Source organism: Arabidopsis lyrata (genome assembly GCF_000004255.2).
Source record: "Arabidopsis lyrata subsp. lyrata unplaced genomic scaffold ARALYscaffold_8, whole genome shotgun sequence".
Lineage (NCBI taxonomy): Eukaryota > Viridiplantae > Streptophyta > Magnoliopsida > Brassicales > Brassicaceae > Arabidopsis > Arabidopsis lyrata.
The window spans coordinates 20,827,950-20,854,572 of record NW_003302548.1 but is presented as its reverse complement, the minus strand read 5'-3'; the positions used below and the strand labels follow the sequence as shown (position 1 = coordinate 20,854,572).

The window sequence follows — 26,623 nt, the reverse complement described above, 5'->3', positions numbered from 1 at the left end:
ATTCACAGTAAGCTGTAACTCATATGAGTATAAGAAACTTTCACATCAGTAACGATTATAACTAGAGATAGAAACGAACTCGGACTTGACTTTTTATTATCATGAAACAACATTTTAATGATGAAGAAGTTACCTAAACCCAGAAGTTGAAAACTGATAATGATAGAGAGATTTGAAAGAGACTCACGAATACGAAGAAGAACAAGAAGCTAGACATGAAGAAGTAACAAGAAAAAATGTGGAACGCAAATGCCCACGGAGATGACGAAGAAGAAGGATTTGGAAACGACTTTTTTTTAGAGGATTCATCAAACCAAGACTCTTTCTTTCTCCCTCTCTATCCAAAAAAAGACAAACAAAAAATTAATTTCTAATTGAAATTGAATCATGAATTTGAAATTGCAGAAAAGTAACCTTATTCCTCTGATCTGTTTGAGACTTCGCCATAGCTCGAACCACAACAAACCAGCCAAGTCTATAGATGGAGAAACCAACGGACCCGATTCAGGATGAAGGATACTTGAGCTCGAACCAGACCAAATCGGAGAAATTTTGACCCCCGGCGGATCTAGTACCATCGGTCGTTCTCAGATATGGAAGATTGATGACGCGGCGACAATTTGGAGATGGAGAAAGACGATGAGGAGAAGAGGATCTTCAAAGTATGGATAAGTGGAAGATCTGTGTTTTTTTAGATCTGTTGTTTTTTTGGAGATGGAGAAAGGGGATTTAGGGTTGAAGGTGAGACAAAAAAAAAATGAGAGAGCGTTACTTTATAAAAAATTAAAGGTCTCGAAGAGAACGAAGAGGTATGAGGAGAAGATAATGAGGCAAATATGAGAAAAATTAGGTTTTGTTTGGCAACAAATGGATTTTTTTTTTAATTTGGTGGAGCGCTAAACATAAAAATTTTGCTAAGTGCGCCGGTTCAAAGTGATTTTAGTTTTTCATTCTGCTATTGTTAGTCTTAGTATTTTTGAAATGCTATGATATAGTTACCGAACTTTGAGTACCATCTTTAATAGCAGTGACGAAAAATGCGCTATCGTCATGTGCTATCAATGCTAATATTTCTTGTAGTGTTATTTCGAAAATGTAAAACAAGATGTAAATACTATAGTATATGTTAATATTGCTTTAAAAGAAGAAAAGAAGTGATATGTATTCGCAAGATTCGATGTTTTATGGGTTAATCAAATAGTTGTACAGTATTTTACTAGTCATCAACAATATAAAGACCAGATGCGTATTTATTGTTTTGTTAAAAAGAATTTTCATTTTTAAGACGGTGTTTGTTTCAAAATTAGGTCAGGCGCGGAAGGTAGGGAGTGACCCAATGGGCCTTCGCGTAAGAAACAATTATTCTATAGTAGGGGCCCACTAGTTATTGCACTAAGTGCTCTAACTTTTGTTCTCTTTGTTTTTCCTCCATTTCGAAAAAAAACACAATTTTTCTTTAATTTCAATTGGCCAATCTCAACTCTTTAATTTTAATGTTATTCGAGGTGATTTCGAGTGAGAATCATAATTTGATAAACTTCTGGGCTTTTGTCAACATTGTCCCACCTCGAAGAGAACACATTCTGCAGAAACTACAAGCTAGTTGTTATTTTGTCCCATACTATCCTCTCTATTTCCTACCAGGCTACAACTGTTGAATAAAAAAAAAGAAAAAAACATCTTAGCAATGTTCACTATTGAACCCAAAAACAATGGGCTAAACAGATCAAAGCCCAATAATAAATACGCAGTGTTTTAATAAACCTGGTCTTCTTTTATTTACTTTTCCTCCATTATTATTTTATTTTTCGTTAGAAAAAAAAAAAAAAAAAAAAAAGGAGAGAAGAATGTTACAGTTTCCGACGTTGATGAGCCAATTCCCGTCGTCGACGAAGACGATTCCGGCATCGTATTTGCTTCCTCTACAATGGCCTCAGCCGCAGAACGAGGAGATTCTTCTCGCCATGGAAGAAGCTGAGTTCGAAGAAAAGGTAGCTTCCTTTCTTATTTCTGTATTCGGAATCTGCTGATAGGAAATTTTTAATTTTCGAATGTCACTAAAGCATAAAAAGGTCAATCTTAGCTCTTTAATTTCATGTAATTCGAGCTGATTTTGAGTGAGATTTATTGATTATAAGTGGTTTCTACTTAATGTGATGATAACCGGAGAGAATAAATGATTAATCTTTTTCGATCCTGGTTTTAAGCAGCTCATTTTCTTCTATACTTCACATTGATACGATGATTTAGGAGCTTTTGAATATTTCTTCTTTGGAGCATATTTTTGGGATCTTATTTTCGAGTTTTAAGTTAGTAAAAACTAAATAGGTTTGAATTTTAGTGGATTCCGATGCTAAGTTGTAGTGCTTTTTCATGGTAGAGACTCCAAGGATATAGGCATTTGTTCATTGGAGGATCAAATGTAATGTAGATTAGAAGACTTCAAGAGGGCTAATTGTCAGTTTCAGTGTTGTTCTTATGAGTGTTTTAAGTAAATTCTTGTCTTTTTGGTATGGTGCAGTGCAACGAGATCAGAAAGATGAGTCCTGCTTTGCCCGTAATTGGAAAACCAGTCGTTGACAACCAACAAGAAGAGGACGATAATGAAGCAGAGGATGATGATGCAGACAATGCAGAGGAATCAGATGGTGAAGAGTTTGAGCAAGAAACCGGATAAAAATCTTGAAACACTCAGGGAGTATTTTTATTGCTGGAGTTGGCTTGAAATTTCAGGACACTTGTGACTGTGATTCTGACTTTGTAAGCCATTATCTTTTCTTAGGAACAAGTTGAAATGTTATCACTTTTGGGCAGTGGATTATTCCTAGTTCATTGTCTCTGTCTCATGGTGCATTGGTGTTTTAATTGTAACATTGAAAATCCTAAAAAATGTGGATTGGTTTTATGTTTGTGTATTGACATTGGATTTCATGGTTTATAGATTCTAGTGATTTGATGATGACATTTTCCAAAGCTTAGACCGAACTATATGCCAATTACGGGTAAGAAGATATTTGACCAAAAATGATAAATTTTTTAACGAAAAGCATATACTGTAATTGGCAATTGGGTTTTGAATGAATAAATTTGCTTTGGCGAAACCAAAAAAAGCCAAGATAATGTTTTGTTTGTATATGAATTAAAAATTTGAGATTATTTTGTGACTTTCTGCTGGATGATATTTCAACAAAAAATGCTGAAAAACAAGAAATGTGTGGTACTACTACTGCTGTTTCAAAAAGTTTTTTATAAATCATTGAACAACTTCTTATATTTTTTGTGGAGTTCCAAGTTTTTAAGTTAAGATGGAACAAGTTGCTCACCTAATTCTTCATTCGTTAGTCCTCCACTCCTCAGTCTGTCCCATTCACAAGTTGCGAAAATTTTGGAAGTCAACTAAAATACGCCGACTAACAATTTTTTTTTTCTGTTTTCAATAAATTTTCTGATTAATTAATATTTTTGCTGGTCCTTTTTCCTTTTTTTCTTTTCTCAAGTGGGGCAAAATTTGAATCGAATAAACAAAGGAACTCCGTGTGAGACTCTGAATAATCTCATGTCCTTCTCCAATCCTGATGAGACAAAAAAAAAAAGAATCGAATGTTAACAAACTTAAGAAACAATTAAAAAATTACTTATCAAACAAGTAAAAAAACAAAGAAACCTCGTAAGCAACACAAACTCCAGGATACGAAGGGGTGACACGTGTGACGTAACTAATCCACGGACAACACACGTGTTCACATCTCTGATAATTGACACGCGATGATCTCTCAGTATTCGCCACGTATCAGTATAACAAAAACAAACGCCGTACGTGCAAACACGTCGTAACGGCAACTCTAACGGTTAGTAACGGCCACTAACGTCTGCTATATTCTCCGTCTAAATTAATTTCTCCGCCGGTTACGTCTCCGACCCGAAATTGTTTAGGAAAATTTTAATTCTTCTCTTCACAAAAAATCAACAGATCGTAAAAATTCCACAAAACCTAAATTAAATCCCTTTTTTTTTTAATTGCTTCTTCTTCGTCATTATCATCGTATTCGTATTCGTATCCGTATCTATGGCGTATATTCGATTTTTTCCCCAATCTCCTTCAATGCCATACGAGCCTAGAGTCTTTGTTGTGTACACGACACGCATAGCAGCAATGAGATTCTTCCGATCTATGATTGTATCTTCTCGGAAAAAGATCCGCTGGACAATACCGAGATTGTAGATATCTTCCGTACGCCGGCGACGGCGAATTCGGCGGTGAAGGCGTGATGGAGAACGGAGATTTCGGAGATCGATCGCCGCTTGAAGACGGCGACGAATCGTTCTTATGCGAAGATCTCGGAGGCGATAGAACGGCTCTGATCTTAGCTCCGGAGATGCGATCGTACTCTTCGACGATGTTCGCTAGTTCTTCTTCTGATTTAACGGAGATTAGAGTCTCGAGATCTCCGTTTGGTAATTGACATCGTAGATCAACGGAGTATCCACAGAATTCATAGAGTTTCTTCATCAGCTCTGGAGAAACAAAATTAAAAATCAATCGCAGATTCGGCAAAATCAGAAGTCGAATCGATTTCAATACGAAATTGAAGTGGAGACGAACCTGAGAAAGAGATAGAACGATCAACGGAGAGGACTCTGGTGTGACCTCCGACGTAACGGAGCTTGCCATCGGTGGAACGAGGGAAGATTCTACCACCGTAACTGCATAGAAACTTGAGACTGCTTCCACTATTCTTCTCGGTATAATCAACGGCCACCATTGGTGTTAGGGATTTTTTTTTGAATTTCTGAGGATTTGGGAGAGAAGAGGGAAGTTTTTATTTGTGAGTGTTTGTTTTTGGTGTCTTAAACCAAGAAGAAAGGTTGCAGGTGGATGGGTTTTATAGGGAAGGAGTGATGTCATGGTGGGGTCTTACGCGTATGGGCAAATGGAAAATTCGTTGGATCTTCTATGGGCATTTTGGACAATTCTGTTATTCCAAGAACGGAATATTCTTTTATTTAATTGATTCCATTTAAGAAGAAATCTTCTTTCTTTAAAGTGTGGGTCATCATTATAGACATTGACCATCAAAGAAGAAAACTAGTCATAAATTTTTTATTCAATGTAATACAATAGAAATAATCAAATATTGAATGCTGACTCGTACCTTCTTAGCAGTCTCTTGTTTATATGACATGAATATTGATTGATTTTGGCTTTGAGCATGATCATAAGTTAAGTCATTTTATGTTTTTTTTTGCTAAAAGGTCATTATTATGTTTGTAATTATAAATTTGTCAAGTATGTGGTTACATGTAATATTAGTGACTCGATTTTGGAAATATTATGGGTCAAGTCAAATATACACTTTTTCACTTGTTAGAAAAAAGCGCACAGTATATATGGTAATATTCCAGAAAAAAAATGTGTACGATGACTAGGATTGGTGTAGTCATGACTCATGAGATGGTATGTCTGAAAAAGCCCCATCGTAACTTCTAAGATTTTACAAAATTTGATTCGAAACTGTTGGCAAGTATTTTTTCAGACTCCTCAGGCCTCACTCTTCAGCAATTGTTTGGGTCCTCTTTTTAGCCCATTAAGAGGTTACTCATGGCCCATCTCTGCTTACCAACAAAAATAATGGAAATTAAACTCGCGCAATAATAAGAACAAAAAAAGGTGGGACAAATTAGGGTTACTAATTTTGGAATTTTACTGTCCAAAACGAATCATAAAATATCTAGCTTTTTGTTCCTTTTGCGGCTTTTTCGACGTCTTCCTTGCACTCTCTTCCTTCTCTAGCATCAATTCGACTCTAAGGTTACGTAGTAGAATTTAAGCGAGAGACAAGATCAAAAAACTCTTAACATATTCAGTTACGATGAGCTCGTATGATCGTAGATTTGCTGATCCAAATTCGTATCGCCAACGCTCTGGGTAAGTGAAACCAATCAACCAATTTCTTCTTTCTGTTTCCTTGGATCTGTAACTCTTATCTTATCTGTGTTACTTTAGCGCCCCAGTTGGTTCGTCTCAGCCGATGGATCCTTCCGCTGCACCATACAACCCACGGTACAGTGGTGGTGGAGGTGGATATGGACCGTCTCCTGTAATGGCCGGTGACAATTCCGGCTATAATCGGTACCCATCTTTCCAGCCACCTACTGGTGGTTTCTCTGTTGGTCGCGGCGGTGGAAGAGGTGGATACGGTCAATACGGGGATAGAAGCGGCGGAGGGAATTGGGGAGGACGTGGTGGATCGAGTAAAAGAGAGTTAGATAGTGTTTCTCTTCCGAAGCAGAATTTTGGGAATCTTGTACATTTCGAGAAGAATTTCTACGTGGAGAGTCCCTCTGTGCAGGCTATGACAGAGCAGGATGTTGCTATGTACAGAACCGAGAGGGATATATCCGTTGAAGGTCGTGATGTTCCTAAGCCGGTTAAGTTGTTCCAAGATGCTAATTTTCCAGGTAATTTATTGGATTGGTCATAAGTGTTTTTAGTCCTGATTAGTTGTTCTTCAATTGAGGGAATGTTGCTTTATTATCTCTGTTAGATAATATTCTCGAAGCAATTGCTAAATTGGGATTTACTGAGCCAACACCTATACAAGCTCAAGGATGGCCGATGGCGTTGAAGGGTAGGGATTTGATTGGTATTGCTGAGACTGGCTCTGGTAAGACATTGGCTTACTTGTTACCAGCGTTGGTTCACGTTAGTGCGCAACCTCGATTAGGTGAGTATTACAACTCTTAATTGATAATCTGATTTTGCTGCATTCATTTTTTTTTGCAAATTTTTATGTGCATCGTTGGGGTGTATTAGGACAGGATGATGGCCCCATTGTGTTAATTCTAGCGCCCACGAGAGAACTAGCTGTTCAGATTCAAGAGGAATCAAGGAAATTCGGGCTTCGATCTGGTGTTAGAAGTACTTGTATCTATGGTGGTGCTCCTAAAGGACCTCAGATTCGCGATCTTAGAAGAGGTACTTTATATTCATTTTAATATTGTAGTTTTTCATGTCTGGTTCTTGGATGGAACATACAATCATGATTGGCTTGTCAGGTGTTGAGATTGTAATTGCTACACCTGGTCGTTTGATCGATATGTTGGAGTGTCAACACACTAATTTGAAGAGAGTGACTTACCTTGTACTGGATGAGGCTGACAGAATGTTAGACATGGGATTTGAACCCCAAATTAGAAAGATTGTATCTCAGGTATGGTTGTACTTCCTCCAAAGCTATCATGTAGTGTCATTAAGGAGAAAGGGTGGTTGACCAACATGATTCAGTCGATAGACTTTCTCTTCTCAATTTATTGTTCCGTTGTGAAATAAGAACCATTACGGCTTTTGTTGAGATTGTTCCTTCTTTTTCACAGATCCGACCTGATAGACAAACACTTCTTTGGAGTGCAACATGGCCACGAGAGGTTGAATCTCTTGCCAGGCAGTTTCTACGAGATCCATATAAGGTTTACTTGATATTTAGTTTAGCTTATTACTTATTAGGATTGAGTATACTGTCGTTGAATAAAGTAGGGGAGGTTTTATGTTTTGCACTAAAAACAGTTGTTATTTTGTAGGCCATTATTGGATCAACAGATCTAAAAGCTAACCAGTCTATTAACCAAGTAATCGAGATTGTACCGACGCCAGAGAAATACAACAGGTTCTTAATTTTTCTGTAATTAGATAAGAAATGATTTATATATATATATATATATATATATGATATGATGCTTATGCTTTTTTTTGTCTCGTTTGATAGGCTCCTTACACTGCTTAAGCAGTTAATGGATGGGAGTAAAATCCTAATATTTGTGGAGACAAAGAGAGGGTGTGATCAAGTGACTAGACAATTGAGAATGGACGGATGGCCAGCTCTTGCCATACATGGTGACAAGACCCAACCGGAAAGGGACCGAGTATTGGCAGAATTTAAGAGTGGACGAAGCCCGATAATGACTGCCACTGATGTAGCAGCAAGGGGACTTGGTAGGATTAACTGTGATACACAATAGGAGAGGATTAGAGTTAGACCATTTTGTTTTCTTGGGGTTAAAAGATAAAAACAAAAGTCGCCTGGCTGCCGCTTCCACAGTTTCCTCTGGTATTAGGAAAAAAAGGCACATAGAAAGAAAAAAGGAGCTTCTTTGAAGAATTTGTTCCCTGCATCCATCTCCCGGGCATGGAGCTGATTGGTTTTTGTGCAGCCTGGGCGACTGACACCCGCATGCATTAATAGTGTTTTAACGCCGTCCCACACACTCCTTATCCCTGCAAGTTAAGGTGGGCACATTTACTTGGAAAAATGTGTTGCTCTTAGTTTCTTGATCTTTTCAGATCTGCAGTTGTAGGGATAAGGGGTTCTTGGCTTCTCTCCTCTCCTTCCTCTAGGCTTTAAACACCAAACTCATTTACACAAATAATTTTCTGTTCTTCTTCCTGCATTTCATATCAGTCTATGATTTACTTCTCAACTTTGTGTTTCTTCTTTGATTTTGTTTTGCAGATGTGAAGGACATTAAATGTGTGGTTAATTATGATTTCCCAAATACCTTGGAGGATTACATCCATAGGATTGGTCGAACCGGGCGTGCAGGAGCTAAAGGAATGGCCTTTACATTTTTCACACATGACAATGCTAAGTTTGCAAGAGAGCTTATCAAGATCCTTCAAGAAGCTGGTCAAGTTGTACCTCCTACTCTCTCCGCACTAGTCCGGTCATCTGGTTCGGGTTATGGAGGTGAAACCTCATTTCTCTTCTCTCATTTGATGAGATTTAACCAATCTTGTTTATTTTTTGTATGATGATCTGATTCTTGTTGACTTGTTCAGGTTCTGGTGGGGGAAGAAACTTCCGGCCAAGAGGAGGAGGACGTGGTGGTGGGTTTGGAGATAAACGGTCAAGATCGACTTCAAACTTTGTACCTCACGGTGGAAAGAGGACTTGGTAGAGATAAGAGATAATCTCATCATTTTGATTCTCTGGTTTGTCCTTAGAAAAGCTTGGATTATGATGATGATGATACTTGATGATCAGCGTTTAGTTTCGAGTTGAAGTTCTCTGTCGTAGAGAACAAACTTATACTATTTAACTATTTACCTGATTTCGCTTCTTCGTCTTCGTCTTCATGATATTATTTCAACATTTTACCTTCTTGATTCTATCAACTAAATACACTTGCTACTGTACTCTCTAGTCAACTGTAAGTCTGTAATACTGTTCAAAAACTTTAAAAAAAAAATCGTTTTGGGAGACTCAAGTAATGCGAATAGAATTTAGACAAATGTAAGCATCCAAAACTAGTTGTAAATAAGATCTAGAACATGTTTTTTTCTCCTTTTTTCCAACAAAATCTAGAAGATGTCTTAGTTACGTATGCTTAAGGTAAAATTTGTAAATTCACCCCAAATTCAGCTAAAGAATCTCTTTACATTTTTTCTTTACATTTATTTGTCTAACACTGTCTACCGGCTATCATTAGGGAAATCAAAATTTTGGAATCGAATGTGGAATTGTATAATCGATCGTTTGTTTAAAATTCAGTAATTTATTAAAAATAAATTTTTATTGTAAGATAATATTGTAATTAATAATGTGCGTGTATATATAATAACAACTCCTCTCCTAGTAGTAATGACTTTCTCAGGCATAGTAGACACAAATTTTGCTCGGAGTAAAAACTTGGGAATAGAGAGAGACAGAGACTCTGAGTGAGAGAGAGAGACGAAGATGGAGGCAGACGAAAGCGGCATCTCTCTGCCGTCGGGACCCGACGGACGTAAGCGGCGAGTCAGTTACTTCTACGAGCCGACGATCGGAGACTACTACTACGGTCAAGGACATCCGATGAAGCCTCACCGGATCCGTATGGCTCATAGCCTAATCATTCACTATCACCTCCACCGTCGCTTAGAAATCAGTCGTCCTAACCTCGCTGACGCCTCCGATATCGGCCGGTTTCATTCGCCGGAGTATGTCGATTTCCTCGCTTCCGTTTCGCCGGAATCTATGGGCGATCCTTCCTCTTCACGAAACCTAAGGCGATTCAATGTCGGTGAGGATTGTCCTGTCTTCGACGGACTTTTTGATTTTTGCCGTGCTTCCGCCGGAGGTTCGATTGGTGCTGCCGTCAAATTAAACAGACAGGACGCTGATATCGCTATCAATTGGGGCGGTGGCCTTCACCATGCTAAGAAAAGCGAGGCCTCTGGGTTTTGCTATGTAAATGATATCGTTTTAGGGATTCTCGAGTTGCTCAAGATGTTTAAGGTAAATGCTCGATTCCTTCTTATGATCTCATCTATTAGCTCTTCATAATTGTTCTTCTGAAAATTTTAGGGTTTAAGCTTATCTTTTTGAGTGGTTTTTCTAAAATTTACCTGAAACCTTGAAGCTTTGTGTGATTATCTTTAGAATCTTCCATTATTATGTTAGTTCAAATGCATCAGGTGTTTCTGAGAAACGCAGCTGCAACTTATGATCTGTGTTGTTTATTAGAAATTCTGATAAGGATGTTGATTTGTTTGAGAATGGTTTTCTACATTGCCTCTTTGTTTCCATCATCTGATTCTTTAAGTTTCTCTAGTTTGGATTCCGTTGCTTTGTTATCGTATCCTGATAGCATCATTCAAAATGTTGATTGAGTGTGGAACGATGTTTCCATTGCTTACGAGTTACGTCTTAATGCTTTCATCAAATTTTGTTTGCAGCGGGTTCTCTACATAGATATCGATGTCCACCATGGAGATGGAGTGGAAGAAGCGTTTTACACCACTGATAGAGTTATGACTGTTTCTTTCCACAAATTTGGGGACTTTTTCCCAGGAACTGGTCACATAAGAGATGTTGGCGCAGAAAAAGGGAAATACTATGCTCTAAATGTTCCGCTAAACGATGGTATGGACGATGAAAGTTTCCGCAGCTTGTTTAGACCTCTTATCCAAAAGGTTATGGAAGTGTATCAGCCAGAGGCAGTTGTTCTTCAATGTGGGGCTGACTCGTTAAGTGGTGATCGGTTGGGTTGCTTCAACTTATCAGTCAAGGGTCACGCTGATTGCCTTCGGTTCTTAAGATCTTACAACGTTCCTCTCATGGTCTTGGGTGGTGGAGGGTATACTATTCGAAATGTTGCTCGTTGCTGGTGTTATGAGGTCTTTTCCATCTCTTTTGCAGTTCTTCTATACTTCTTGATAATCATATAGGTTTTTGTTCTTGAAAGTGTTTGTTTCTGTTGCCTCGTCGCAGACTGCAGTTGCTGTTGGAGTAGAGCCAGACAACAAACTCCCTTACAATGAGTATTTTGAGTATTTCGGCCCAGATTATACGCTCCATGTCGACCCAGGTCCAATGGAGAACTTAAACACGCCAAAAGATATGGAGAAGATAAGGTAATATCTCCTACTTTCCCTATTTATGGTCATTGTACTTCGGCTGCCACTGAACAGTCCACCTAATTTTAAGATGCTCAAGATTGTAATTCTATATGTAACATAAGAATTTTTCTTTGTGCCAGTTCCAAATAGTTCACGAAAGCTTTTCATGGTTGAGCTTTTAGCTACTGAGCCTCCTTGGCCTTGTCAATGGGATACTTTGAACTTAGAGAAAGTTACTTTTTGAAATTTCAGGAACACATTGCTGGAACAACTTTCGGGACTAATACACGCACCTAGCGTCCAGTTTCAGCACACACCACCAGTCAATCGAGTTTTGGACGAGGTAATTTTTTTACTCAAGTCATTGATGTACATCTCTCTCTTTACTGTTTTAGTTGCGTTATGTCTTATTGAAAACCAACTCAGTAGATCTGTTATCTTAAATCCTTAGCCGGAAGAAGACATGGAGCAAAGACCAAAGCCTCGCATTTGGAGTGGAACTGTGACTTATGAATCAGACAGTGACGATGATGATAAACCTCTTCATGGTTACTCAGGTCGTGGTGGCGCAACTATGGACAGGTAATAAAAACTCTTCAGGGATTAAATTGATCCTCATTTTTTAAATTCTTAACAGGAGATTAAGAAATTAATTGATGATATCTCTTAAAATCTACAGGGACTCTACAGGTGAAGATGAAATGGAAGACGATAACCCAGAGCCAGACGTGAATCCCCCATCGTCTTAAACCAGCTTGATGGTTGGTGGGTCTTTTGCCATATGGTAATGTCGGCAGATTTAAGACACAAGTTAGGGGAATGATGATTCTTTCATGTTTTTTCAGCAACCTTTTGAGTTCTGTGAAAACGCTGCATTGATTAGAACGGTGACAACTGACAAGTATTTTGGCTCAAGTTAGAAAATCAGAAGATGTGAAAAATGCAAAGAAACATTTTTTCTTTTACTATGGCTTTACATTTTTTTTTACTCTCTCCGAAGTTACCAAACCGACGGAAACCGATTGCAATAAACCATTGAATTCATCATCACCCAAATTCATCGATTACCCAATAATAAAGAACAGACATGGCCAGGGAGCTTGTGTCTCTCCAAATTCTCCGACCACCTCTTCACATTTCTCGTCAATTCCTTAACCTCTCTCCTCCTCCTTCAACTCTCAATCTCCGGCCAAAACCTCCACAAAACCCAATCTTTATCCGAACCAACTCTCACCGCACCAAAACTTCCGCCGACGACGACGGAATCCCTGCAGACGACGTCAAAACCATCGCCAAATTCAAATCCCGTCACAATTACATTAGAGTCATTGAAGTTTCCCGAAAGACCAATCACCCACTCGCTGGTTCTCGTCTCCTCCTCCTCGATAATCCCGGTAACATCCATAGCATCTCTTTCCTTCTTAAAACCTTAACCGATAGTTACTTCGACGTTTTCGCTACTCTGCCTCCGATTATACCTCCCGGACCAATCGGTATTCTCGGATTCGGAGCCGGTTCAACGGCCCGGTTAATTCTCGAGCTTTACCCTCCTGAAATCGCTATCCATGGATGGGAACTTGACCCTTCTGTGATTGACGTTGGTAGAGAGTTCTTTGGTCTCTCTAAGCTCGAAAGAGATCATAAAGATAGGATTTTTATCAACATTGGTGATGCTTTGAAAGCTAGTGTTAAAACCGGGTTTTCGGGAATTTTAGTGGATTTGTTTAGTAAAGGGAGTGTGATCAAAGAGCTTCAAGATCCTCAAGTGTGGGAGGATTTGAAATGTAGGTTGAGGAATAGAGGGAGGATTATGGTGAATGTTGGAGGTAAATGTGTGGAAGCTGAGGATTCTGAGAGAGATGGAGGTTTGGTTATGGAGGAAACGTTGAAAGCTATGAATCAGGTTTTTGGAGATAAGCTCTTTGTTCTAACGCTTGGGAATGGGAATGATAGCTCGGTGGCTCTCACGGGCGATTTACCGGATCTTGATGCGTGGAAGAAGAGATTACCGCGTAGTGGATTGAGAAGTTATGTTGATATGTGGATACCTTATAGAGAATTCAGCTTGAGATATTAGCCTTAGATGATATTGGTTGATAATCAGTTTTTGTGATGGATGCTGATTAGCTAATACACAAAACTTGTTCTGTCTCAGAGAGTGTTACAAGTGTATAAATTATTGCTTGGCCATTGTGTCTTTATTGTTGATGAATCTTAAGGTTGTCTTGTTCTTTCACGGGGATTGAGATTACTCATTACTGTTATGTATGATTTGTTCTGGTATTTTGAACCTAAATTCGACAATGAACTTTGTATCTGTTTAAATGAAATCAAAAGTATGGGCTCTTCTCGCCTTCTTGGGTGTTCTGGCAGTTCATACTCTGAAGGAGAAGATATAGACAGTGGTTAGGTTAAAAGCCATTGACGTTTTATCACAAGGCAAAAGCATTACAATCACATGATCTTTCTTCGACATCATCATTTAGCTCTTGATTGTTTCGAACGCAATATGTAAAAAAAAAAAAAAAAAAAAATGTTTGTGTTTACACATGACAGATGATTTTTATTTATGAAGATGATTAATGATTCATTCGAATAATTATTTAGTAAAAGCACACGTAAAGAAACAATCAAGATTTTAAGTTCTTTTTTTTTTGCACAAGTTCATTTATCATCTCAGACTATAGACATCTAAGCGCAAGTTACTTGATAATCAATATTTTACATCTTTAAGATATAGACTATATATAGTCCCTAAATTACCATTAAACATGCTAATAAAAGTTGTATAGTTATAGAGATATTAAATCAAACGCATGCTTATTGCTTAACGTAGGCTTTTGCCCATAGGATACAAATACCTATTACTTGCATAGAATATTTCACTAGAGTTTATAAAAACACCACAGGTTTAATTTCTAGTTGTCTTTTCACTATTTAAAATTGTACAGTAGATAGAGAATATATAGACTGAAGTCATGAAAGTTATAAAAAAACTCTACATTCCAAAGCCTATTTGATCTATCACTCTTATAATACTTGACAGGGCAACTTTGGAATCTATTCAAACTTAAAACCCATCGCTAATCGCTAACATGAAATTACAAAAGTTTGATATTGAAAATTTGTCAAGATAAATTGAGTATATATTTTTAGATGAGTTATACCAATTGAACATTAGAGACCGTCAAAAACAGTGACACGTCCATTTTGGACCGCTGGACTGTCGATAAACTGTGAAATAAAGTGGATAGGCCATGAATATATTTTAGCATAAATACAACATTTTCACGATCGTATATTCGTATTCATAATATAGTAAACGAAATTTATAATTACTGTAAGGGTGGTTGACTTTATTTGACTCAACACGTGGTTACGCAGCAATAAGCAATCCCGAGGGAGAATAAAATCTTTATCCATTTCTATTTAATTAATTGATTTTTATTTTATATAGACGAATACTAAACTTCTATATTAGAATTTTTAGTTTAAATTCTACCTCTCCTAATTTTTCCTTTGCTATATGTGTTTCATTTTCATGATTGTTATCTATTTTTATTCGATTCTGCATATATAAAAACAAACAAGAAAACAAAAGGACATATTAACAAAACTATTCCTCCAAGTTGAATCATTGACCTCTCATATATACCTCTACCTTTACCTTCCATAATCAGCACATGCATGTAAGCATGTTCATTAATTCAACATTATCTCTTATGTGTGTGTTGTTTCAAATGAGACCATATATATAAAATGTGGTTTCTAGAGATTCTTAGAGTCACATGGATTTAATTAAATTACAAGAAGAAAAATAAAATTTGAGGGACAAAGTAGTACTAGTCTAGTTTTAGTAGATCATATGTGTGAGGAGGACCCATATTCCCTCTCTCTCTTTCTCTCTGCAAACCCTTTATAACACTTCATACCCCCACCTCTCTATTGTATCATTTTATATGCAACCTCTCTATATATATTGAAGGGCTATATATAGATCAATACCCACTTTAATCGATTACTTAATCTTTTGATGGTGAAATTTGTTATGTTAATTCTTCTCTAAGATATAGGCTTAGTGAGGAATTTACAAGGTATACTACTAATTAATGGCTTGATATTCATAGAAAAATAATGATGTACAAGTTAATTTTTTTTTTTTTTTTTTTGCAAGATCCAAATCGGAATTAATAAACAAATAAACCATATCGTAGTACTCCAAACAACTTTCAACTTACTCGATATAGTTACTTATTTAGCTATCAGAATGCCCAAATCAATAACATTGAAAACTATAAATAATCAGCCAAATTTTTGTATCATAATGAGAGAGGAGCTCTACTTTTCAAGTACGAGACTAGTTTCCTCTTTTAGAAAAGAATAGGACCTCTATTTTCGAACCCTAATCCCGATATTAGTCACAAAATTACATCTTTTAAGAAAATATGAAGACAATAGTTTGGTGATAAAGCCTAGATGCTTCACTTTAGTAACTTACTTAATTCCCACCACTAACCACCATCATAACTTGGACCAAAACATAATAATCTAAGGGATCTTGAAAGCATTCCAAAGGTTAATTACCACAACATACAATTTTCTTTTAGTAATAATACAATTATCTCCTTTACTTTTCAGTTAGGTAACTATTTATCATTTAAAATTGCATTTGAATTTTGCCAGTCTAATATATGTTCAATATTGACAGCAGTGTTCTAAAAAGCGGTCTAGGCGGTCGCCTAGGCCCCGACTAGGCTCTAGGCTCTCATGCGACGCCTAGATAACCGCCTTGACCGCCTAAAATTACATACATCTTGTTTAATATATATTTTTTAATTTTAATTAGAGTTTTATTTATATATATAGTTATAAATATTCTTATATTATTTAATATATATATAAATAAATATTTTATCTAGTTTTTGTTTATAATTTCATAATTTTAGTTTTATATAGATATTTTATATAACTTTTATATATAATATCATATTTATAATGTTTTATGTTATAAACGTCTAAACCGCCTAAAAAATCGTCTAGGCTCCGATTAAGCGTTCTAGGCGCTAGGCACTGGGTCACCGCCCGCTTAGCGTCTAGCGCTTTCTTGAACACTGATTGACAGCAATCCAAGAGAGTCAGCTCCAGTTAGTAGCCTAAATTAAGAAACTCTACATTTAGTCTGATTAATTTATATTCAAATCGAACCATTTGAAATTCTACACTAGACCAAGAATTTACTTACGGCAGAATTTAATCGAAAAAACAGTTAATAGGAACAAGAATAAACTCTTGAGAACTCAAAGTAGCTACGTAGAGACAGGAAATCAGTAAAAGTCAAGCGATTTCATGTGAACGATCAAGTCAAGTTTAAATAGGTTTTGTAAAATCAGAACTTTTGTAATGGAAAATAAACTATGAGGGGGTCCAAAGATTTGCGAAGCTATAGCTAGCTAGGGTTAGTATCATACCAACAGTTACTTGTGGAGTATTATATATTGGAAGTGACAACCGATTGAGACATTTTTCATAGTGTCTTTTTCTTATTTTGTTTTCGCACCAATTTTAATACCAAATAATTTTAGCCGGAATTCAAATTTATAATCAGAATCAACTTCCGATTATAGAGAAGATTTTTATTACTTTGAGGCCTCAAGAGTTTATTCTGGTTCATATTCATTGTTTTTCGATTAAATTAAATTGAAGAATTGCCACACCTGCGAAAAAAAACTATTAAATTTATGATGTGAAGATTTTTTCGTCACGGTGTAAGCAAGGTGAACATACAAAGTCATCAATCACAAAATTTGTACAGCTATATATTAATTGTATTATAATCTTTAATTCTCATTGCAAATCAGGGTTTGTTGTGATCTTTTACTTAAAGTCGAGACTGATAGAGATGTTTAGGGTTTCTTGAGGTTCCAAGTTTTGGCCATCAGCGTGACAGGGTATATATAGAGAGATCATAGGGATATTTATATACACACAATGATGATAGATTAGTTAGCTTAGGGTTGAATCGGGACTGTTAGGGAATATTGTTATTACTGAATGCATGAAGAAAATTCCACAAAAGCTAAAGTTAAACAAATTAATCTAATGGGAGACAAAAGTGAGCACAGTGAAATGATATTACTATTATTCTTGAGATGAAATGTCATAGTCATTCTTTAAGGGACATACCCTCTCCTCCTCTTCCTGTTTATTAATTGTTCATTTGTTATTATTACACTTTGTCTTTTGCTCTTTCTCCTTCCTCTCCACTAAAATTTTTCTCTTTTTTCCCCCTTTTTATTTGTTTGTTTGGTTTCTTTAAATTCTCAGCTTCTATACAAATCTTTCTCAATTATATTCTTCTTGAAATTAGGGTTTCCTCTTTCTTTGAGAGGGCTAAAACCCTAATATATCCTTCTCATTGACTAAAGAGTTAAGCCTACTCTGTCTACTTTGGAAGCGATATTCAAAGGGTAAGAAAAAAGCCCTTGAAAGAGGAAGACAGATACAAGATCCTCAAAGAACCTGAAGATCTAAAGGCAGGTATATATATATAACTCAGTATATATATGATTTGATGTATGTATCTTAATAAATCCCTGGATTATGCATAGTTCCCGATCATCAAAGACAGCCATTTTCTAATCTATGTTTTTTTTTTATTTTCTCTGCTCCATGTTCTATGTTCTATGTTGCTCATACACATATTCACTTTAATTATACTCACATATTCACTTTGATTCTTCTGTCACTTTCCTTTCAATTTTTACTATAAGAAAGACCTAAAAGGTAATCTAATTGTAGCATATGAGACATGGATATAAGTAAACACATGTGTAATTAAACTTTCGTGATCTCTTTGAGTTGACATAAATAAGGTCAGATCTAAAGTTTATATACATATACAAATTAGTATAGACTTGAGGTCAATGGAATGGTTTCATCTCCGCAAGGGCAAGGAGGGAGAAAAAAGATAGAAAGAGAGGGAGAGTTTATCTAACTGATTTACTAAAGACAAATTTTGAAATTTCTTTGACCAAGTTTAGTTTTAAGGCATACAAAGTTAGGGTTGAAGAGAGAGAGAGAGAGAGAGAGAGAGAGAGAGAGAGAGAGAGAGAGAGAGAGAGAGAGAGAGAGAGAGAGAGAGAGAGGAAGATGAAGAGATAGTAAAGCACATAAGTGCACAATTGAATTACAAAGAGAAAAAACTTTGATGGTAAAATATGAATCGAAGTATATATGTATTGAACAAAATATGTAGTATTTTCATATGTAATGTATTGATATTAATACAGAGGGATACACAAACTCATCTGACATAAAAACCAAATTTGACTTTCCCCTTTTTTTGTCCAGGGAGTTTGTACAAACACTCCGATCCGACTATCGTATAGATTGAATTGAGTCTTTGATCCAAATTTATGACATCATATATTAAACTTAAATTATGTGTGTGGGTATGTGGGTATACTCTGTTAAGGAAATCCTGAGAAAGTAATTAAATATCTATCTCGGGGGAAATTAAGAAGGTGATAGTTAGGGAATAAATTTGTGGCTAAGTGATGTTTGTCTACTTGAAAAACTAGCTCTTTTAAGTGTATACATATCGAAAAATCATAACAAATTTAAATTAACGATGTTTATTAAGAAATTTTCAAAAGCTATACTTTCAAATTAAATTTTCTAAATGATAGATTAGCTAATTGAGAAAGAAAAACATCATGTGAAACCAAATTAAGTAATAGTTTCCAGCGCATTCTGGATAACCCCTATGTTCCGAACGAGTTCATTTAATCTTATCTAAAGACCTTTAGGTTTTGTAAATAGTATGTTTTTCCTTTCATTAGATTGGATGTTGGACATTTTATATATCCACGTGTACATATATATATGGTGATACAGATATAATCATAGAGACACAAACGTATACACATGCATATATGCTATATATACATCAAGAAAAACGTAGAAAGAGAAAATCAATGGAAAAGTAAGGAATTCAATAAAAGAAGAAAATAACAAAACCAATATAAAATTTTCAAAAAGTTAAGTTGCAATATAGAAAGAAAAACAACTTCTAAACGAAACCTAGGAGTTTCATCATTTCCTAGCAAATTCAAATTATATATACCTATGTATAAACATATATACTATATAGAGATGTGTGTGTGTGTTTAACTTTTCTTTTCTATGTTATTTAATATAATTTGTTCTTAAAACTTCATATTAGGTTGTAAGAAACCAATAAAAGAAAGAACATGGCGTCGTCATCAAACTCATACAACTCACCATGCGCGGCGTGCAAGTTTCTTCGCCGGAAATGCATGCCGGGATGCATATTCGCGCCATATTTTCCACCGGAGGAGCCACACAAATTCGCCAACGTCCACAAAATCTTTGGAGCAAGCAACGTCACGAAGCTCCTCAATGAGCTCCTCCCTCACCAACGTGAAGACGCAGTCAACTCCTTAGCCTATGAGGCCGAGGCACGTGTCCGTGACCCAGTCTATGGCTGCGTCGGAGCCATCTCTTATCTCCAGAGACAAGTCCATAGGCTTCAGAAGGAGCTCGACGCAGCTAATGCTGACTTGGCACATTATGGTTTGTCCACATCAGCCGCCGGAACACCTGGCAACGTCGTGGACTTGGTTTTCCAGCCTCAGCCGCTTCCGCCGCAGCAACCGCCTCCGTTGAATCCGGTTTATAGGCTTTCGGGGGCGAATCCGGTGATGAGTCAGATGCCACGTAGCACCGGAGGGTCGTATGGGACTTTTCTTCCTTGGAACAATGGTCATGATCAGCAAGGTAACATGTGAGATTTTATAAATTATGTGTACTCATTCTCTCATCTCTCTCTATATTTATGTGTGTGTGGTACGAATACGATATTATTTGTTTAATGCATGGACTGTGTGTGGGATATTATTTCCTAGCGAATTATAAATGCATAAACTGTTCTTATTTATTTATGATGAGGTATATATATATATATATTATGGTTTTTATTCTAATTCGTTTGCGTTTTACATAACCTAAGGTAGGATACCGTAATGTGTTTATGTTTAATTTACGAGTTTGGAATTTAAACGAGTCGTTTAGGTTAACAACAAATTACAAGATAACTTTTGAACAAAACATACAAGATAATTGTTTTATTGTGATATATTTATTGCGTGGATGATTGTTTACCTAATATATATCAATATATGTATCTGTTTAAGTGTATATATAATTGTATCGATTGTTTGGAGTTATCATCATATTATTAGTTTTAAATTTTGTTGAGTAAAAATTAACTTGTAGAGCGAAGGCTAGGCATGTGGGTTATGAAGTTTTCCTTTTCCTTTTTTAAATAAAAGTTCTGGCTATTTAGTATACTATGTGTGGTGTGTGCAGCCTTTCAGCTATAAAATATGATGGTCAGAAGTGTTAGAGCACTTTTATCCATGAACTCTTAGATGAATCTTAGCCAAATCTTAAGCTAAAATTTGTGAAGAAAGAACTCTTATATAAAAGCTTTTAGGTTTATATTTAAGCTTTTTCTTCACAAATCTTACCTTAAGATTTGGCTAAGAGCCCATGGATAATAGTGGTCTTAATGCATTAAATTATTAATGGAAATTACTATTGAATTCTTCTTTTTTGTCCGATTATGGAGTTATCATTAGGTGTGAAAATTTTATAATATACCAAATATAGACCAAGTCATGAGTAGTGAAATTGAAGTAGCAACACAATAAAAAAAAAAAAGAGACACAATTTTGGGATTAAAATGCCGTACAAAAACAAAAAGTATATTTGTCACATAGTCGCTTTTAAATTAATGAAAAATGTAGTTTGCTCTTTGCAAATGCAAAAAAGTGAAGAAACTGAGCATTTTGAAACATGGTGGTAGTTAGTTACGTCATATACGTTCAACTTTTTTTCGTAAACCTACTTAAATGCCTAATTAATTGTTTGGTCCATACATAACTAATGAAAACGTTATACGACTATAAATTAGGGTCGACGACACTTTGCTAAGTAACGTAATTTGTCAAAATACATAATTAGTAACATAGTTAACCTCCTTCTTCTTTTTTTGCCAAATCTAGCTAATTTGACATGTTATAACATGTAACTCTATATTTAAGCCCATAATTTAGTTTGCACTCTTTTTTTATCTATCTAGGCCCAAACATAGATTCACCATAGCCAAAAATTAAAACAACTCTGCCATTTACATATCCTTTCAGTTTTCATCCTAGTATTTCATTTCATGACACAGTTAACTTTAGTTTGAGTTCACCATATGCAAATTTAAGGCCTACAGTCTTGAAAGCATCTCCATACTCGTTAAACATCAAACATATATGTGTTAAATTGAATATGTCGAATATGACTATTAAAAAAAGATAGCTGATACAAATATGATAAGTGATCTTACAGGATACTTAATTATACTGAAAATGGTAAACTATGAATCCATTTATAATAAAAAGAAGAAAGAAGAATAACATATGAATTAAAGCTGCTACTAAGAAACTTTGTATCATCAAGATAAAGGTACATGCTCTTATATTTGGACAACAAATAATTGATAAAAAAAAGGGTTCAATTAAAATGATCTTACAGTGGGAAAAGAGTGCATATGTTCATGCATCATGCATGTATCATAAAATTATGCCGACGGATATTGTATTTATATATTTTAAAAATATTGGGAAAAAACTTTGGATATTGTCGCGGAGAAAATAATAGGAAGTCATCGAGAATCCATCAAACCCATCAATCAATCGATGTCTTTAAAGACGTGAAAAGGAAGCAAACTCTGAGTTTCTGCCTTTGAGCTAAACTACAAAACCCAACAAGACAATTTATTTTTACATTATATTGCGGGTCCTTTGCTACTTTTTACGATTATTAATCAGAAAAAGCTGAATAGATATATCTAAAAGCAAAGAGAATTGAGTTTCAATTAGAGTTAAAATTCGAAGTCCGAGGATTAAAGCCAATCTTTTCATACCCAACGGTTTTCAGATTAGTCCTCCTTGGCTTTGAACCGGACCTCGCTATTGTTCGTTTAATATTTTAGTCATTATCTGAAATTTTGGATCATGATTGGACTAACTCTAATAAAATGTTTTAGATGAGAGTTAAAGTAAAATATTAATATCAAATAAAGTAAAATATTAATAATTATATAGACAATGTAAAACAGAGTGGAACATTCTTTCGTGAACAGAGTCGAGTTCGACTCAGATTGTTCTGATTAATACATACATTATCAACTAATAAAAACTATGAAAAGAGTTGTATATTTTTCACAAAAATATCATATATACGATAGATTAAGGTGAGCCCCCATATTTTACAGTTTGTATTTGTAATAGTTGGTAGCATTTGATAATATATGATTATTTTTTGATAAAGGGTTTAATATATGATCATTGGTTTGCAAGAATATTAGGATTCAATAATGATTGAATAAATTAATAGCCTTATAACCGCCGGCCATTGTCTTGATAGATTCTAATAATAGTGGGTTGAGATTGGAATTGGATTATGTTTCTTTTTAGTTTCATATTATAATTTTCTCACATAATGTTCACAGCAATATATAAAAGATCATTGTTTTGTTGCAAGATTTTAATTTCGCTAAACAATATTTTTTTTTGTTGCAAAACGGTATTTTCTCTATTCCATACTGATTTATGGTCGATAAAAGAAAGAAACACTAGCTAGGCTATCTGGTTTCTTATATATTCCATACTCAATAGTGGATATATGTCAGATCAGTAAGGTTTTTAAATTAGTTTTGTTTGAAAATTTGACAAAACTATGTGGATATATACGAATGTAAAGGGATACTCCTACAACAAAGTATATGGAGCACCAAATTTTTTTGCAATTTAAGGCATCTAGAGTAACTAATTAGAATTATAGTGACATAACTCAAACTCTATACTTCCAATCCATAATGCATGTTTTTCAACAACTGAAAAATCGATATAAGAATGTTTTGAATGCTTAAAGGGTTATGAAAGGATTCATACAATATCAAACAAAAGTCAGTATAAAAAACTGCTAATTATAACTAACATGGTGAATGAAAAAGCTAAAATATATGTTCTTAATTAATTAGTCATGTAGATCAACTACTTCCTTATTCATTACTGGTATATTAAAAAAACAATGCCACTAGTCCACTAATGTATCGTTGTTGTTGTTGCTATTTATTATATGCATGCCTTTGAAATGAAATCATGGCAGCAATTATTGGGATCTCTTTTGTCAATCATAAGCACTATTCAGGATTCATACGATCTGAATTCCCAACTATTCCAGCCATCGTGTCATATACCAATAATTATACTAAAATGGAAAATATAATAATAATCATGATTGTTAAAGCCCGCATGCATTGAACAAAACCTGAAAAAGGATTGATTGATAGAAACAAACGAGAATCTCAGGATTTTGAAAGAGGTCCAGTTAGATTTCTAAAAGAATATATATATATATGAAGTGAGTTTCCATAATAATTTAAAATTGGTTAGCAGTTTCATGAGAAGGGATGATAATGATTAGTGATTAATAGAGTTTTGTTTGACTAATCTTTTGACTGAATTATAAAGAAAAGGCAAATGCAATTCTCAGTTGAGATGCATTACTGAATGCAACCGACACACTTGACGAAATCTATATGGTTTTAAAAGCAAATAGTATAATATTTTTATTTTTTATTTTTTTTGGTAAAAAAAATAAAAAAAATAATAATAAAAATATTATACTATTTGGCTGACGTTGATGTAAAGACATTTATGCCAAAACAAAAACGTTTAGAAAAGGATCTGAAATTATTTTGAAATGGTTCTGAAGCATTTACGAAACCAGGCCTAAACTTTTTCTTTTTGTGTGGTTTTGAAAAATATTTAAAAGAATGATATTACATGCTTCGGAACCATTATATACTTCTGGCAAACTAATCTAAAAGAATGATAATACAAAAAAAGACGTCTCTAAAATAAATAATTTAATGTTTTAGGTAGATCTTTCTTGTGAACTTAAAAATTAATTACTTCTCCCAAAATTTTAAGGAATTAAATTCTAATTGTATACAATACTGAAAACCAGTGTGAATATAAAAAAGATAAGATGAAAATCAAACAACAAATTGTTGTCAAAATCTTTATATCAACATCTGCTTAGTATTTGCTTGAACCATTACGGAAGTAAACAGAAAGCTTTCACTTTAATTCTTTTAACTCTCCCTAAACGTACGTAGTAGATGCCTCTATGTTCTCCAACTAAATTCAAATGATTCATTACAAGTTTACAACAAATCATTGTTTTGCAAACCTGATGCAGCGAGATATTTGGAATATCTATTTCTATTATCTTTTAATTTATTAATTATAATTATTCTAGAATATTCTATGAGGGTTTTATGCTTTTATTATATATAGCTTTCTTAGGCCTCCTATTGTATGAAGTTGTTATTGAATTGATTAATCGAAAGATTTAAAGAGGTTTTTATAAACCACTGTCAAGAGTATTCACATACCCTAAGAGCTTTTGCGAAAGCCCTGAGAGGAGAACTCTCAAACCCTAGTTTCCGGGTATTCTCAGAATCAACGGATCTAGTTCTATCCCTAGAAACTTCCGCTTCATCAAAATCAGTAGATGACTCTATATATATATATATATATATGTTCTCCATTCTCCAATACTTGTTCATCCCATTTTTAATATGAATATGAGAAACTTTTATTATTCATGTTAATATTTATTTTCTTAAACATATAGAAAGAAAAGGAAATGAAAGATTACATCATGAAAAAGTTCGAAACTATCTCTATGCTTTCATCCTTCCATCCATCTAAGTCTCCATCCTGCATTAAAATTACCATAGAAACCATGTCAATTTCACTATATACATACATACACATATAGTCATAGAAACACACACACACAAGTATTATATACATACGTAGGTGGAAAGCATTGCCTTCGAACACAGTCTGTGTAGCACTCCGGAAGGGTGCTGAAACCGTGGCCGCTGCGGCAGGCTGATCTACATTTCTGTTCACATAAAGGATCTACTGGCACTGCTTCTCCTCCAATGGCAGCCATCACCACCAAAACCAAAATCATCACAACACTCATGTACTTGTTCTCCATTTCTCTCTTCTTAATCGATTTCTTTTGCTTCAACAGTTAGATATGTGTATATATTCGATGGAAGCTCTCTATTTATATGTGAAATGACCAAATCTGTTCTCTTGTCGTTTCCGTTAAATCTTTTGTATTCTATAAAAATTCATATGGAAACATATAAATTATTTTGACTGATAATACATTAAATTATTGAATAAAATAGAAACAAATCAAATTAAATACCAGATTTTCTACCTTTAGTGAAAAGTATATTTTTTTATTTTTCTTTAAAAGATTTTTTCTTTTAATTTGTACTGTACTAAATTTTGTTTTTCTTTTTTATTGTCAACAACTTTATTAGATTGATTCAAACAAACCTATTTTGGTAAAACATTTGTTCATATATATGGATCATCACACGCTATCACAAATAAATTTTATCATGGGAAACGTAATTGGGCCATTCTTTTGACTCACTGGATTATCGGGCATCACCGTTTTGAGTCCAAACTTGATGAATGTAATTAGACTTTCCTTGCACTTTCATTTACAATAAATTATGCTTACAATAACCAGATCAGACCAAACTGATTTTTGTTTAGCTTTTTGTTGTCTCGTTGTAGTCTTAGCTAAGAGAATTTATATAAGACAGGGGATTGAAAACAGAGTAGCTGTTACAAGAGAGACCTGTAAACACTTATGAACTGTGGTCGTTATGCTACAACAAGATTTACTAACGTGTGTAGAAGTCATCTCCACAGGGCGATGTGAATAAAAATTCATGAGTCCGATTGTTTGCATCTATTAAACGAATGTGAATTAAACTCATGCACTAGATTTAAACAACAAAATGACATTGTTCGTCAATTCCCTGCGTTGTTGTTCATCAATATCATCCTCACACATCATGGGCCGTACAGTTTATATATAGAGTCGCCCTAAACGCAGCGTTTTGTTTATGTATTGTATCTCTCGTCGACTTAAAGTACTTGAACTTCTCCGGCCACTTGTTCGGAGATTATCATCCTTAGAAAAAGATCATATGTATATTAAACGATTCAAATTATACAATGCTTCAGAAGAAGCAACAGAACTATGCGCCTTTCCAAAAGATTT

At 35.0% G+C, this 26,623-nt stretch overlaps 8 protein-coding genes across 14 annotated transcripts in view; 5 read left to right on the top strand and 3 right to left on the bottom strand.

Annotated features, from left to right (window-relative positions):
• Nucleotides 1-1,749, bottom strand: part of LOC110224551 — a 3,144-nt gene extending 1,395 nt beyond the window's left edge. For 2 of the 5 annotated variants that reach the window (XM_021010749.1, XM_021010755.1), the window contains exons 1-2: nt 415-1,749; nt 188-337 (exon numbers count right to left, since the gene is read on the bottom strand). In XM_021010749.1, coding sequence (XP_020866408.1) covers nt 188-337; nt 415-447 — 183 coding nt within the window. In that variant the 5' untranslated portion in view covers nt 448-1,749. Of the gene's footprint in view, nt 1-133; nt 338-414 lie in introns of all 5 variants that reach the window. The other 3 variants (XR_002329038.1, XR_002329036.1, XR_002329037.1) reach the window with 3 other exon arrangements.
• Nucleotides 1,750-1,810: 61 nt separating this feature from the next.
• Nucleotides 1,811-2,962, top strand: LOC9300914 (nucleolin). Its single transcript, XM_021010768.1, has 2 exons — nt 1,811-1,991; nt 2,522-2,962. Exons 1-2 carry the CDS (start codon nt 1,848-1,850, stop codon nt 2,675-2,677), a joined length of 300 nt encoding a protein of 99 aa, XP_020866427.1. The 5' UTR covers nt 1,811-1,847; the 3' UTR covers nt 2,678-2,962.
• A 963-nt stretch (nt 2,963-3,925) lies between these two features.
• Nucleotides 3,926-4,976, bottom strand: LOC9302609. The gene is made up of 2 exons (XM_002864792.2): nt 4,604-4,976; nt 3,926-4,515 (listed from the first exon to the last, which is right to left on the bottom strand). The coding sequence occupies exons 1-2, from the start codon at nt 4,761-4,763 to the stop codon at nt 4,100-4,102; spliced, it is 576 nt and encodes a 191-aa protein (XP_002864838.1). The 5' UTR covers nt 4,764-4,976; the 3' UTR covers nt 3,926-4,099.
• Nucleotides 4,977-5,666: 690 nt separating this feature from the next.
• On the top strand, nt 5,667-9,197 carry LOC9302608 (DEAD-box ATP-dependent RNA helicase 30). Of its 3 annotated transcripts, none has more exons than XM_021015404.1 (10): nt 5,667-5,926; nt 6,005-6,459; nt 6,546-6,725; nt 6,815-6,976; nt 7,057-7,211; nt 7,375-7,467; nt 7,579-7,664; nt 7,764-7,990; nt 8,508-8,741; nt 8,834-9,197. In XM_021015404.1, the coding sequence occupies exons 1-10, from the start codon at nt 5,871-5,873 to the stop codon at nt 8,950-8,952; spliced, it is 1,767 nt and encodes a 588-aa protein (XP_020871063.1). In that variant the 5' UTR covers nt 5,667-5,870; the 3' UTR covers nt 8,953-9,197. The 3 variants fall into 3 exon arrangements, 2 of the variants coding, with proteins under 2 accessions (XP_020871063.1, XP_020871064.1); XM_021015405.1 differs by having other exon boundaries at nt 5,693-5,926; nt 6,013-6,459; XR_002329856.1 differs by lacking the exon at nt 8,834-9,197 and having other exon boundaries at nt 7,764-8,284; nt 8,508-8,604.
• Nucleotides 9,198-9,619: 422 nt separating this feature from the next.
• LOC9302607 (histone deacetylase 6) lies at nt 9,620-12,354 on the top strand. Its single transcript, XM_002866489.2, has 6 exons — nt 9,620-10,271; nt 10,712-11,152; nt 11,247-11,389; nt 11,627-11,717; nt 11,826-11,956; nt 12,054-12,354. Exons 1-6 carry the CDS (start codon nt 9,732-9,734, stop codon nt 12,121-12,123), a joined length of 1,416 nt encoding a protein of 471 aa, XP_002866535.1. The 5' UTR covers nt 9,620-9,731; the 3' UTR covers nt 12,124-12,354.
• A 79-nt stretch (nt 12,355-12,433) lies between these two features.
• LOC9302606 lies at nt 12,434-13,727 on the top strand. The gene has a single exon (XM_002866488.2). It carries the CDS (start codon nt 12,462-12,464, stop codon nt 13,449-13,451), a length of 990 nt encoding a protein of 329 aa, XP_002866534.1. The 5' UTR covers nt 12,434-12,461; the 3' UTR covers nt 13,452-13,727.
• A 3,531-nt stretch (nt 13,728-17,258) lies between these two features.
• LOC9300913 (protein LATERAL ORGAN BOUNDARIES) lies at nt 17,259-20,329 on the top strand. Its single transcript, XM_002866487.2, has 2 exons — nt 17,259-17,911; nt 19,599-20,329. The coding sequence occupies exon 2, from the start codon at nt 19,627-19,629 to the stop codon at nt 20,182-20,184; it is 558 nt and encodes a 185-aa protein (XP_002866533.1). The 5' UTR covers nt 17,259-17,911; nt 19,599-19,626; the 3' UTR covers nt 20,185-20,329.
• A 4,721-nt stretch (nt 20,330-25,050) lies between these two features.
• LOC9300912 lies at nt 25,051-25,597 on the bottom strand. The gene is made up of 2 exons (XM_002864791.2): nt 25,341-25,597; nt 25,051-25,242 (listed from the first exon to the last, which is right to left on the bottom strand). The coding sequence occupies exons 1-2, from the start codon at nt 25,529-25,531 to the stop codon at nt 25,230-25,232; spliced, it is 204 nt and encodes a 67-aa protein (XP_002864837.2). The 5' UTR covers nt 25,532-25,597; the 3' UTR covers nt 25,051-25,229.
• Nucleotides 25,598-26,623: the final 1,026 nt, after the last annotated feature.

Excerpts from the sequence above, each read along its gene's own strand:
- LOC9300914 (XM_021010768.1), top strand. The coding sequence starts at position 1,848 with ATGTTACAGTTTCCGACGTTGATGAGCCAATTCCCGTCGTCGACGAAG. Across the intron at positions 1,992-2,521 it reads AAGCTGAGTTCGAAGAAAAG|TGCAACGAGATCAGAAAGAT; the intron begins GTAGCTTCCTTT and ends GGTATGGTGCAG.
- LOC9302609 (XM_002864792.2), bottom strand. The coding sequence starts at position 4,763 with ATGGTGGCCGTTGATTATACCGAGAAGAATAGTGGAAGCAGTCTCAAG. Across the intron at positions 4,516-4,603 it reads TCGTTCTATCTCTTTCTCAG|AGCTGATGAAGAAACTCTAT; the intron begins GTTCGTCTCCAC and ends TTGTTTCTCCAG.
- LOC9302608 (XM_021015404.1), top strand. The coding sequence starts at position 5,871 with ATGAGCTCGTATGATCGTAGATTTGCTGATCCAAATTCGTATCGCCAA. Across the intron at positions 7,665-7,763 it reads ACGCCAGAGAAATACAACAG|GCTCCTTACACTGCTTAAGC; the intron begins GTTCTTAATTTT and ends CTCGTTTGATAG. Across the intron at positions 7,991-8,507 it reads TGTAGCAGCAAGGGGACTTG|ATGTGAAGGACATTAAATGT; the intron begins GTAGGATTAACT and ends TTTGTTTTGCAG.
- LOC9302607 (XM_002866489.2), top strand. The coding sequence starts at position 9,732 with ATGGAGGCAGACGAAAGCGGCATCTCTCTGCCGTCGGGACCCGACGGA. Across the intron at positions 11,153-11,246 it reads CTCGTTGCTGGTGTTATGAG|ACTGCAGTTGCTGTTGGAGT; the intron begins GTCTTTTCCATC and ends GCCTCGTCGCAG. Across the intron at positions 11,390-11,626 it reads AAAGATATGGAGAAGATAAG|GAACACATTGCTGGAACAAC; the intron begins GTAATATCTCCT and ends TTGAAATTTCAG.
- LOC9302606 (XM_002866488.2), top strand. The coding sequence starts at position 12,462 with ATGGCCAGGGAGCTTGTGTCTCTCCAAATTCTCCGACCACCTCTTCAC.
- LOC9300913 (XM_002866487.2), top strand. The coding sequence starts at position 19,627 with ATGGCGTCGTCATCAAACTCATACAACTCACCATGCGCGGCGTGCAAG.
- LOC9300912 (XM_002864791.2), bottom strand. The coding sequence starts at position 25,531 with ATGGAGAACAAGTACATGAGTGTTGTGATGATTTTGGTTTTGGTGGTG.